Genomic DNA, 13,595 nt, shown 5'->3' on the forward strand with positions numbered 1-13,595 from the left:
TGAATCATAACTAAGGTCATACCTTTTTTTCTTTTAGGGTTCCGTACCCAAAAGGTGTACTGTCTGTCCGTCCGTCTGTCCGTCTGTCTGTCCCCAGGCTGTCTGTCAGTGCCTTATTCAGGTAAGCAATACTATTGGTAACAGCGATACTATCGATAGTATCAATAGTGTTGCTCATGGGGAGCTCTCGATACTATCGCTTACACCTTAACTATCGATAGACAATCCCTATCTATCGATAGTGGACGATCGGTATGCAACACTAGTATACATATCCAACAACCAGACTGTGATTGAGAGTTTCTCATCCGAACAACCTTGGCTCGACCTGGGGTTTGAAACCAAAACCTTAAGATCTTCGGCCTTATACCTATTAGAAAAAAAGGCAGTCGTATGTATCAATTCCAAAATATATATAAATATATATATATGTAAAGAAAAAAATGTATTTTTCTTTAATTTGAATACCGTGCATCAACCGTCATCGAATCAGTTACATGACAACTAAATTTTGTTAGCCATGAAAAATCTTAACCTAGAATCAATCTCGTGATGTTGAAAAGTAAAGTATCTCGTGATTTACGAACAGACATTGTTAATAAATATACATTAAATGTCGTTTCTCTTTTTACTGGTAATTTTTTTTTTTTTTTGTAAAACAATACGTAGGTAAATACAAACTTTTATTTTATTATTGTAAAATTAAACAAATAAATCTCTTTTGTGCAGAGAAACTCAATTGTGTTTCATTAACTGTGTCGTCCTAATAAAAAGAATACCAGAAAAAAAAACCTAATCCTTAATATATATCCTTATGAATATCTCATTTTTAAACTTGAGTGACCTCGAAGCAAAACGTTCAGACTCAAAAATAAAGAACTCGTTTCGTTTAAAAAAATATATTCTTTCGAAAATTCATACAAATTAATTTAAATAGATTCTAATTCGTTTTTCGTTTGACATTCCTCTTAAACGGATTGTAAAAATATTTCGCGATTACGAACAATAGTTTTAGTATCGAATATAAGATATATACAATTATGAAGAAAACGAGCAACTGATCTAGCATCAAGAGCTGGTACCACGGATATTGGAGCGCTGGCGAACGGATGTGGTAAGCACCTGGAAAAAAAAAGGATATCTTAAGCCGGATATAGTCCTGTTACTCGACTGCATAGAGTCAGTAGCTCTTTTGTGGGGCAATGTATAGGGTTTTACAACAGGATCCCAGAAAGCGTTCAAAATGCTTCCAAATTAAAAAAAATGTTAAGGAACGCTTGTGTGCGAAAGGGTACTATCCAATAAGTGAGTTTATGATTGATATCACACCTTGGGAATGAAACGATCGCCTCCTGGCTATTTCTATTCATATTTAATATATGTAATTAATTAACTGACAAAAAATACAAAAACACCCGCTGAGTTTCTTTCGCCGGTTCTTCTCAGGTCAGGGTGTTTCCTTTTCCGAACCGGTGGTAGTGTTTAATTTGGCTATCAATAAGTGAGTGTAATGCTTCTATATTGAATAAAGGAATTTGTGTTTGAGTTTGAGCAGGATATCGGAACACAACCTTGAGATGAAGTAGTATCTTTAGGTCTCTTTGGAGGAATGAAGGAGCGGGGAGCACGGACCGCACGTTATTGGTTCGTCGATGCTTGTCGGAAAAAGACAAAGTTGTTCGGCTATATTACAGATCCTGTCATGGATGATTTTTTGCGAAACTAACCGTTTACGCAGCGCAAAGGAAGCTATTAAAAGGAATAATTTTACCCCGTTTTTGTAATATTTGTCAATGATACTCTGCTCCTGAGAGCCGAGATGTCCCAGTGGTTAGAACGCGTGCATCTTAACCGATGATTTTGGGTTCAAACCCAGGCAAGCGCCACTGAATTTTCATGTGCTTAATTTGTGTTCATAATTCATCTCGTGCTCGGCGGTGAAGGAAAACATCGCGAGGAAACCTGCATGTGTCTAATTTCAACGAAATTCTGCCAGATCTGAATTCCACCAACCCGCATTGAAGCAGCGTGGTGGAATATGCTGCAAACCTTCTCCTCAAAGGGAGAGGAGGCCTTAGCCCAGCAGTGGGAAATTTACAGGCTGCTAATGTAAAAAAAAAACTCTGCTACTATGGGTCGTTGCGTCATGATAGATTCTTCCTCTATAAAAAGGCTATCTAATACGGATTTTTTTTAAGTCGGATCAGTCATTCTTTAAATTAGCGCGTCCAACAAAAACCAACTCATCAGCTTTATAATATTAGTTAGATATAAGAAAAAATTTCGATAATATACCTTTAGTTTCAATTGCGAGCTCAACGTAGTGAGATATCATCTTTGAAGGCGAGACGGGTCGTATGCGGAACAGCTTCGACAGATGCTGCATTCTGGTATAATAGCTGAAGCAGAAAAATTAATATATATTTTTTATACGACGACCTCCGTGGTCGAGTAGTGTGTACACCTATTTTCATGGGTATGCTACTCCGAGGTCCCGGGTTCGATTCCCGACCGAGTTGATGTAGAAAAAGTTCATTAGTTTTCTATGTTGTCTTGGGTCTCGATATTTGTGGTACCGTCGCTACTTCTGATATTCCATAACACAAGTGCTTTAGCTACTTACATTGGGATCACAGTAATGTATGTGATGTTGTTCAATTATTATTTATTTATACAATCATGATTACAAATCGTCCAATGGACAAAAATCAACTAAAATGCATTTCATTTATCACTGAGTATAAAGATTATCATAATAACTAGTTGTCGCCTGCTGCTTTGCTCTCGTTTTAAAGGTTGGTCATTGGGTTTAATCCTTGCAACCAAGTATCTTCAAATTCGGTTCACTAGCTTGGTCATTAAAGCATTACAGATAGACAGAGTCAATTACGAATTTATAATATTAGTATACATAACACGAACGGAAAGATTACGTTTCGGATCCACACTTCAAAAGTGTATGATATTGGCTTTCGATATAGTAATATTCAGAAATGTCCTTATTCAGAGTGATGTTTGATGCCCATTTATTTCAATCTCATTCACCTAGTACCTAGAGTGTAGTGCGATAAGAAACTTTGCTACAAACCCACCTGGCGTTTTTAAACAATTCCATAAGACCAGCTTTAACCTCGGGCACCATATCTGGACCTAACTCCACTTTAATGGCTCTCCCGTTTCTTACAGCACTGTTCGCGTTGCGTGGTTGGTCTCCGTTGACTGGAATAGCCAGCATGGGCACTCCATAGTGCAGAGCTTCAAGAGTGCTCAGGAGTCCAGCATGTGATATAAACACTTTCGTGTTTGGGTGTGCTAGAAGAATAATTTTATGAACAGTCTTAGTTACGAATTTAGCAGAGCAGTCGGACAAATTGACAAGGACAAATATTTTCCGCCTACGACTTCACCCGCATGAGAGGAGCAGGGGGGAGGTGATCCTATACCCTTTTCTGTACCCAGTGCTGGGTTTACACTATTGGCACTCGGGGCTAGTGCCCAGGGCAGATTTTCAGGGGAATTTTTGATAATGCTTTACAATATATGAATCATTAAAGAAAATATATTTAATTTTCTGCCATAAATGAGTCATTTTATTCATATAAAATTTTTGTATCAGAACGTTATCCACTTTACGCAAAAGGGTAACTAATAAATTAACTTACTTTTATGTTTTCATTATTACATAGAATTAATCGCCACCAATGGAATTGTCGATGTAGCCATTTGCCTGACAGCCTTCCTTATAAGGACATTTACCATGGAAATTAGAGGTAGGGCTTTGTGTAAGCCCGTCTGGCGTCTGGCTGTTTCTGTCGTCGCAGCAATACTTATTATTCTTGTGTTCCAGTTTGAAGGGTGAGTAAGCCAGTATACAGGCACAAGGGACATAACATTTTAGTTGACACGGTTGGTGGGGCATTGGCGAAGTAAGGGATGGTAATTATTACTAACAGCCAATGTCTTTAAGTGTTGGTGACCTTAAGATTAGGTGGCCAAATGACGGTCCACCTAGCTATTCAATAAAAAGTTACCCAATATGCTAGTCTGTGGCATCCATTTCCTAACATGAATGTTCTTCGGAAGATTTTTTATTTCCTCTTCGTACTTCCAGATCACGGTGTAAGGCAGTTCACCGAGCATCTTGATGAGACCTTGCTTCGCTTCCTCGGGCAAGGAGGAAGATTTCAGTAATGAGCCCATGCTGAAGAAGATAGCGCCTTGAGGTGAAGCGTCTAAGATTGTCTGAAGATCCTGTGATAAATATTTAATCAATAAATAGAGTTTTAATTTCAAGCTATTAGTACTGGTGCTGGAGCTAAAATTGTTGAACAAATTCACCATTTCGTTTATTTTTCTTAACTTACACACACACACACACATCAATTTCGTAAAATCCGTTCTTAGTGGATATCTACTTACTTATAGCGTACATGAAACCTGCCAAATTTCAAGTTTATAGGTATAACACCAGTTTCTGAAATTTCGTTAGAAATTTATCTAAAGTCATGTAAATATCCCACTCTTTAGCAAATGCCTTTTATCGTTTAGAGAAGACCGGACCAGCTCTTAGCTACAGCACGTTTTATGGACACATTTGGAAAATTTTGATTCAACACATACAGGTTTCCCCACGACGTTTTCGGAAATAAACTATATGGAAATCAGCGTTGCTTTCTTTGGTGGGTTTGAACCTACAAACTACAATTAAGGTTCACATGTTTTAGCCATCGGACCATGATAACCAAAGCAGGGAGCTGAAGATAAATAAAAGTTAGATAGACCAAATTCGAAATACCTTTGGTAACGCGGGAGTATCTTCATCAATATGGTAGCCACCAATTTCAATTACATTCGGTGGTAAGCTCTGTGGGGGGGAGAAGGAGGGATGAGAATTAACAAATAGTATGGAGATATTGAACAAGGCTTCTGAGTAAGGGGGCAGAGTCACGCCTCGGGCCTTCGCTAAGGGCTCGAAGGAGGATTTGTAGAGAGCTGCGTTGAATGAACTGTCCCACCTGCAAGAATGACAGAGAACAAGTCATTTGATGGTGAAATATCACCTGGTGATTAATAGGTGATGAATTAATAAATCCCTTGTTAAAAAAAAAAACTTAATTTGACGTATTTTGGAAGGTTCAAGTGCAATTTGACGTATACGATTTAAGGAGTCATGATCTCGGATAGCCCCCGGACTGATGGATTGAAATACAGACGGACACTTTTGTTCGTATATTAAATTAACATTATACTTATATTAAACTAGTATTATTTTGTGAAACTTGAATTTCTCACTATCAAAAGTTTAATAGAGGCATGAAGATAATATCTTACTTAGATGAGAATTTAAGTAATTTATTTTGCTCCCGACAGATTTTCGGGAGGATGTAATATACTGGTACATACCAATTATCAAAAATAGTAAATAAATAGACCACGCTATTCATCAACCGATGTTTCAACTCCATGGGGATGGGGAAGTCGAACATTATCATGGGGTTGGTTGGGACTGAGCGGACTGTATCCACCAGGTACTCCAAGTGAGGATGCATCACTATGGTGCTGATCAATATCCAAGGAACTTGCTGTATTGCTGCATAACTATTTTGGAGATAAGAGAATATTGGATTAGAAGATATTCCAAGGTGTAATTGTAAAAAAAGGTTGTATAGCAATTTCTTTTTTTTTTTTATTGAAATAAACGATATGACAGATAGACATTTGGTACTAGATAGTCGAACTTAAATCCAAAGACATTAACGCTTCACATATGTATTCATTATAAATATTAACGTAATTATTAGTCTTGCAACACTTATGAGCCAAATTGTGTATATACTTAAACTTACTTATATTTAAAACTTCAGAGGAACCTCAATTGTGAGCGAAGTCACGGGCGGTCTATCGTCTAATGTTGTAACTAAATCATATGTCATATATCCCTTACCCAGCCTCTACGTCCGACATGAACCACTCAGAGACAACCGCGTCGTACTGGTTCCTCACCAGCGCCTCCCTCAAGTCCTTGACGTGCAGGGCCGCTTGGGATATGTTCCTGGTGATCTCTTTTATCATCGACATGCTCGTTACACGACTGAGCTTTACGTCTAACGCTGGAAACCATCAAAGATCTTTATCCGACTACCTTTATTAAATTTCTTTAGCCCTAGCTACCAGGCCCGGCTTCACTCGGGTACCAAAATTCTAAATTTCACCCGCACCACTTAGATGTCCGTAAATCCACAACAGTGCGATTTTTAAGGCATTTTCTGCCTCGCACAACCACTCTGTGGAACCAGCTTTCGCCAGCGGTCTTTCCGAACCGATACGACTTGGGAACCTTCAAGAAAAGAGCGTACTTATTTCTTAAAGGCCGGCAACGCACCTGCACCCCCCTGGTACAGATGTCCATGGGCGGTGGTAATCACTTTCCATCAGGTGAGCCTCCTGCTCGTTTGCCCCCTATAACTTAAAACCACTTATGACCCTTAGGTCTATATCCAACTTTTATATTGATGAGCTAACATAAAAGATAAATTATTCTGTTTTTCCGGCTATAAAAGAAACACTCGCCTTCTCTCTACTATATTGTGTATATATATACATATAAACCTTCCTCTTGAATCAATGTTTAGTGATGAAAAAAGCCTTAAAATCCATTGCGTAGTTTAAAAGATCCAAGCGTACAGACAGCAAGGAAACTTTGTTTTATACTATATCAAGATTAATACAGTTTGCTTTTAGAACATTGCAAGAATTGCTTGCGCAATTATTGTGCTTAAGTTGAGTATCTATACATAATCTTAATAGTTAATAAGTATAATGTTTTTTTTTTTTTTACATTAGCAGCCTATATATTTCCCACTGCTGGGCTAAGGCCTCTTCTCCCTTTGAGGAGAAGGTTTGGAGCATATTCTACCACGCTGCTCCAATGCGGGTTGGTGGAATACACATGTGGCAGAATTTCATTGAAATTAGACACATGCAGGTTTCCTCACGATGTTTTCCTTCACCGCCGAGCACGAGATGAATTATGAACACAAATTAAGCACATGCAAATTCAGTGGTGCCTGCCTGGGTTTGAACCCGAAATCATCGGTTAAGATGCACGCGTTATAACCACTGGGCCATCTCGGCTTGTATAATGATTATATGTTCTTTTTTATTATAAGTTGGACACCACCGCCCATTAAATATCATAAATTAAAGCTGTAAAAAATATTAACCATTCCTTACATCGCCAATGCGCCACCAACCTTGGGAACTAAGTTGTTATGTCTCTTGTGCCTGTAATTACATTGGATCACTCACCCTTCAAACCGGAACATAACAACACTGAGTACTGCTATTATAGAATATCTGATGAATGGGTGGAACTGACCCAGACGGGCTTGCACGAAGCGCTACCAACAAGTGTATAAAAACTAAGTTAAGTGATATTCTTACGACACAATACTTACGACCAGTAGCTTCGATGACGTCACTAACGTCTATAACTGTTAAGTTGGAGTTTTCCAAGGTTTTATTCGGATAGGGGGTCACCCAAGTTATCTGAAACATATGGTCTAGCTTAATTTTTTTTAAATATACAGTGGCACCTGTGAAAAGTCCACCTGATTTTAAGTGATTTTCCAAACTGCTCGGGGTAGGTATGATACTCAAAATCAAAATATACTTTATTCAAGTAGGCTTTTATAACTTTTAAATCGTCATTTCTCAAACTATATTAAGTGAAGCTACCGCCGGTACTGAATGTAGATTCTATCGAGAAAAACCGGCAAGAAACTCAGTAGTTACTCTTTTTTTTTTGTTGTAGGTAGGCGGACGAGCAAATAGGCCACCATGAAATGAAATGAAAATAAAAAATGTTTATTAACAAAAAACAACATTATACTAAGAAATGTCCGGTGGTACCCACACTAGGTATTCCTGTGTCGTGGGTACCTATTGATAGTTTTACAGTATGTTTATTGTTGTCGCTCGGCTTAGAATATAAATTATATAATTGTTTAACATACATTGCATAATTTAAGTAGGATTAAATTACATGGTCTTATGTTAATTAATAGGTACTATACTAAGTGCAAGAAAAGTTTTTCGGTGGTATCATAGGTCAATGAGGAGAGCCAAGAAATAATTTTTGTTTTGGCTTGTTTAACGAAGCAATGTTTAATATCACAAGCGTTGGCTACTTTATTGTAAATAAACGACTCAATGAAAGGACTGAAGCATGGTAAGTGGTCATCACCGCCTACAGACAATAGTGCTGTAAGAAATATTAACAATTCCTTAAATAGCCAATGCACCGCCAATCTTGAGACCCTTATACTCAGCCTTCAAATTGGAACAAATAAATCTGGTTTAAATTTAATTAAAGTAGTTTCACTTAAAATGAAACTTTTTTTTAAATGGCAATATTCAATATAATTTTATTCCAAATGCGTTACCTCATGACCAGCTTTCAACAAAGCTCTCACGATTCCTTTTCCGAGATTGTGGTGACTCATGGATGGTATGTGGTGAAGACATAGAATGTGGTAGGCCGAAGCTGAGCATATAATTGATAGGAACATCCATGGCAGTATACATGACTTCATATTTGAAGATTTTTAATCTGTGGACAAAAAAAAATGAAACGTCAATGGGGGATTAATTTAAGGGCTGAATATCGATGTAAAAAGTCACAGGTTCGATCCTGCCACAGTCTGGTCGGAAGCATCAAACCATTTTCAATATACTTGCAAATATACCACGGATTCATACCGATCACGAAATGAATGAGGAATACAAATTAAAACACAAGGAATATCTTTGGTATTTGCTCGGGTTTAAACGTGTAATCTTTAGCTCAAATTCATGTGCTTAATCCTTATATGATATATTTTTTTCCGACATGGCCTCTCCAGCGGACATCTCAATGTCAATAAACTTCAACAATATACAACGTTTATTCTTAACTTGGTCCATCATAAGAGCGTTAATAAATAAGGCATTTTACTCAATACAAGTTTAATGTTGATGACATAATTTCGCGAGATTGTAAACTGTCGTAAGATTATGAATAGTCTCACTCCCGAGGTGTAAAGACAGAAGATTCGAGTCGAAAAAAAAAATTGTTTTTGTGTTAGATACCCCATTTATTGATTCAATGAAATGTATAAGCTATATCGTCACATGGGCGGTGTCGTTTCAAAATTCGAAATTCAAATTTGTTTTGTTATGTGTGACAATAACGATTTTTTTTTCCCTATTTGCTTTCATATTCGACACGACCGCGGAGTGTTCAGCCGCAGGACTCTACTGCAGGCGTTACGTACGTATTCAAAATCATAAGTAAAGGTAGAGCGAAATGAAGTCCTTTTGTTAATACAAAGCGTTTTAATTATCGACGTAAACCTATTAACAGAAATTATTTTTGTATCCGATTTTGATGCTTTACTTTAATGTTCCGCGTGCTCCACCTGCCTGTTTAATTTGAACTTCGCGCACCTACGCGTAACGATACAGCTTTTTACGAAATATATACGAATATGTTCATAAATTCAGAGCCCAGCTATGCAAATTCAACGCCACACCGGGCGATTTATCCACCGCTGACAGGTGCCACAGGTTTGTTCTCTAACAATTAAAGTACCTATTGCAATCGAAGTAGGAAAAGAAAAGGAACAAATCTTAGATTTACTGTCGATATCGATCTGTCGAACAGCGTAGGCGTTATTGAATATATATATCAACCACTAACCTACTCTATAGTCTATTCCAATGGAAGTAGGAAAAAAAATAAACAAACCTTAGATTTACGTATTTCATGCGATTTGCTAATAACTCAGCTATGTTGTGCACTGCTAAGAGTTTATGATTAATATATCTTTATTTATAATACAACACTATTACACTTAACTACTTATATCCACTTTAATTTTACTTCCAAAATCTCCGATAACAGTTTCGTCGACGTTCAATACGCCATCTTTTCGCAAATCCACAGTGAATATCACAGATTAAGCGAGCTCTCGACCAATGATGTCGCGTCAATTTGCTGTCAAATGTTGTTTATTTGGCTTTTCTCCTCTTATGGTTGAAATTGAGTAAAGATCATATATTTTGAGCAGTTTGCCTTTCTGGGCACCTCTTGATTTCAATCAACCGTACTGCAAGGGTATTATTATGTAAATTCTAAATTATATAATTGGCAATATTATCTAATCAGTGTAATCGTGATTCAGCGTTATTTCGATAATCTTTTACGTGGAAGAGATCGAAGGTCATGTCATCAGAGTAATTTAAAATGACTTAGCGTAAAAAACAAACTTGATCGCAGAACAAAATCGTGAAACGTCAAGTGGTACGCGATATTGGCTGTTATAATTGTAACTTTTGAAGGCTACACGGATCAAAATCGCTTAACACTTAAGTCCGGTTACGACATTTTATGAAATAGTGTAAAACTCAGTTTGATGTCTCAACGATGTATCGATTTTTTTTAATATATGTTCAAGTTTTTGCAAATTATATTTTTAGACAATGAGTACAAATCTAGTCAAAATAGTCACAAAAAATATGCGGTAATTTTACAGTCATATAAAAAATTGTCTGTCTGTCTGCTAAAAAAAAATATTTATGGTTATATTTCTGTTTGGTCAGAAGTATCTGGGTTCCGCATTTTTTTCGTTAAGAATATTACATAATATCATAGTATTCTTATGATAATGTAAGTATTATTTAGACTAAAATTGTAGATCATGCAATTGTCGATAGCCCTGTGGTTAGAACGCGTGCATCTTAACCGATGATTTTGGGTTCAAACCCAGGCAAGCGCCACTCAATTTTCATGTGCTTAATTGTGTTCGTAATTCATCTCGTGCTCGGCGGTGAAGGAAAACATCGCGAGGAAACCTACATGTGTCTAATTTCAACGAAATTCTGCCACATCTGAATTCCATCAACCCGCATTGAAGCAGCGTGGTGGAATATGCTGCAAACCTTCTCCTCAAAGGGAGAGGAGGCCTTAGCCCAGCAGTGGGAAATTTACAGGCTGTTAATGTAAAAATGTAAGGATAGTATAAAAGAAAGAGACGGAGAACCTAAGCCTGATCGCCGAGGGCATTACTCATATATATATAGATTTTTTTTTCAACTAATATGCAAAGTCCAAAAATTTGGAGCCTGAATTTTCGCTTCGAATAAAAACTTAATTACATCCTGTGGCAAATTGTGGTGGGACCACTTTGGAGGTAACTGAACCCATCCGCAAAACGAAAACCATGAACCACTCGGTTCAACGAAAAAAAGTAACTCCTGGAGGTACAGAAATAAATCCAAGTATACTATACACAGACTCGGAACCTCAAGGTGGAAAATGGCTTGATAAAACAAGAACAATATATGTTAATCATGAAACACATACAAAACAAATATATAACTCGTAATATATACATATAATAAAATTGGAGTGTCTGTTTGCAATATTGAAATAACCGCTTTTTAATAAATGCTTATGTACGTATACCATAACAATTATTTTTACAATTTTTGTCTCTCTGTTAGTTCCGAATAATCTCTGGAACGGCTGTACCGATTGACGCGACTTTCACTGACAGATAAGCTGATGTAATAAGGAGTAACTAAGGCTAGTTGTATTTTAGAATTTTGTATAAAATGACAATAAAGTCTCGCCGATTTGTTAATAACTCGGCTATGTTGTGCACTACTAAGAGTTTATGATTAACAACATAACACTATTACACTTAACCACTTATTTCCACTTTAATTTTACTTCCAAAATCTCCGGCAACAGTTTCGTCGACGTTCAAAACGCCATTTTTTCGCAAATCCACAGTGAATATCACAGATTAATCGAGCTCTCGACCAATGATGTCGCGTCAATTTGCTGTCAAATGTTGTTTATTTGGCTTTTCTCCTCTTATGGTTGGAGTTGAGTGTGATCGGTGGCGACTGGATTAACGTCGTGTATAAATTGACGATCTTCATTGGAAAACAAAGGAATTATTAAGGAAATATATAATGAACGATTTTAATAGTACCGATGTCATCTACGTTATGAATAACCGGATCCTCATTAACCTTCATTATAAATCAATAAATGTTATAAATAAAACTAAATAAACAATACATACTTGTTCTTCAATCCAACACGTGCTTAACAATGATATCGTTATCGTTTTGATAATGATAACATTTTTATCATACAGTTTCAGGCCGCGGTTTCGCCCGTGTTTGAGTTGTGGGTCAGATTTTATGTATCCTGTAAACTTTTCGGTAACCTTGACAAGTGTATGTAAAATTTCATGACGATCGAATGAGTAGTTCACACGTAAAAGCAAAACAAACAAAGAGATAAACAAATTCTTTTACATTTATAATGTATTTAGCTGTACCTGGGGATAAGTATATATATAGCGACCCGCCCGGCTTCGCACGGGTGCAATGCTGATAGTAAATATATTACAGAATGCCTTACAATGTTCACACTTTTTCAGTCGTTAGACAATACAAGCCGCTATGTCCCTGCGTTTTAAATCTGTAATATCTTTGAAAATATTCATTTTAATTACATGCTGTAAAGGGCCATATTGATCTATATTAAATGCACAGTGTATTGAAGGTATTTAATTGGATAAGGATTTAATGCTGTATTGCTGAAAATTGCTTCGAATATAAGCCGTTATTTCTCAAAAGCAATAAAGGATAAAAAATGGCTATTGTGGGTTATCCCTAAGAGATAGACATATACTATCATGGACTTTTTTGAAGACCTTTTTGAGGTGTACAATACTGTAGTACATTATTTTGATCTATCTCGTACGGTTCAGCCAGCGTTTGCAATGTAAACGCAAAAAAATGTGTATTTACGACATCACTTCAGAAACCTCTAAAATTATCACTGTTTCTCTACTATATTGTGCATGTATTATGTAGCATGTAGTAATTGTATTGTGCATGTACAAGTGTGCAAATATTTAAAGAAATTAGAATTTTTTAAAATGTATTTTATATTTCCGTGTAACCTGTGTAAACCTGGCTGCGAAGAGGTGCGGCCAGATGCGCAACGGCAACCATGATTTTTCACAGTCTTTATAGATGTTGCCGTAAAGTGAACGACATTTTATTGAATAAACAAGTCAATTAAATTTTTGACGGAATAAGCTTTATTAATAATTCAATTAAAAATACTAGCGGCCACATTTTGATAGGCAACCTGGTAGATATAAATTCTACTAATCAAAAATATGTGTAAAAAATTGTTTTTTAGCAAACACACGATGGGTACACTGATTCTGCAACGGGATCTTAGACTATATGTGCTTTCAAACAAACAAATACTTCAGCTTTATTATATAGATAACACGAGCAAACGCCGTCGCGACAATGTTTATATTTATTAATAAAAACTCATTAGCTTCGATAATGTTATCTACCTAAATAGATAACAATATTTATCTTTTATCTGATTATGTTCAAATCAGGGGCAGATTTGACACCTTCGCTGCCATATGTCTATGGCAGATTTCCATCCCCAAATCATGAAACTAATAATATGTAGAAATCAATAAGGTTTTTATGTGATGTGCTTTAGA

General features: G+C 36.6%; 1 protein-coding gene across 1 annotated transcript; it reads right to left on the reverse strand.

Moving 5' to 3' along the window:
* Window positions 1-940: 940 nt before the first annotated feature.
* Window positions 941-12,156, reverse strand: LOC125074514 (UDP-glucosyltransferase 2-like). Its single transcript, XM_047685844.1, has 10 exons — window positions 12,135-12,156; window positions 8,445-8,611; window positions 7,458-7,548; window positions 5,945-6,110; window positions 5,404-5,598; window positions 4,796-5,015; window positions 4,032-4,251; window positions 3,093-3,312; window positions 2,296-2,399; window positions 941-1,122 (listed from the first exon to the last, which is right to left on the reverse strand). The coding sequence occupies exons 2-10, from the start codon at window positions 8,592-8,594 to the stop codon at window positions 941-943; spliced, it is 1,548 nt and encodes a 515-aa protein (XP_047541800.1). The 5' UTR covers window positions 8,595-8,611; window positions 12,135-12,156.
* Window positions 12,157-13,595: the final 1,439 nt, after the last annotated feature.

The sequence above is a fragment of the Vanessa atalanta genome, chromosome 28 (genome assembly GCF_905147765.1).
Source record: "Vanessa atalanta chromosome 28, ilVanAtal1.2, whole genome shotgun sequence".
Classification (NCBI taxonomy): domain Eukaryota; kingdom Metazoa; phylum Arthropoda; class Insecta; order Lepidoptera; family Nymphalidae; genus Vanessa; species Vanessa atalanta.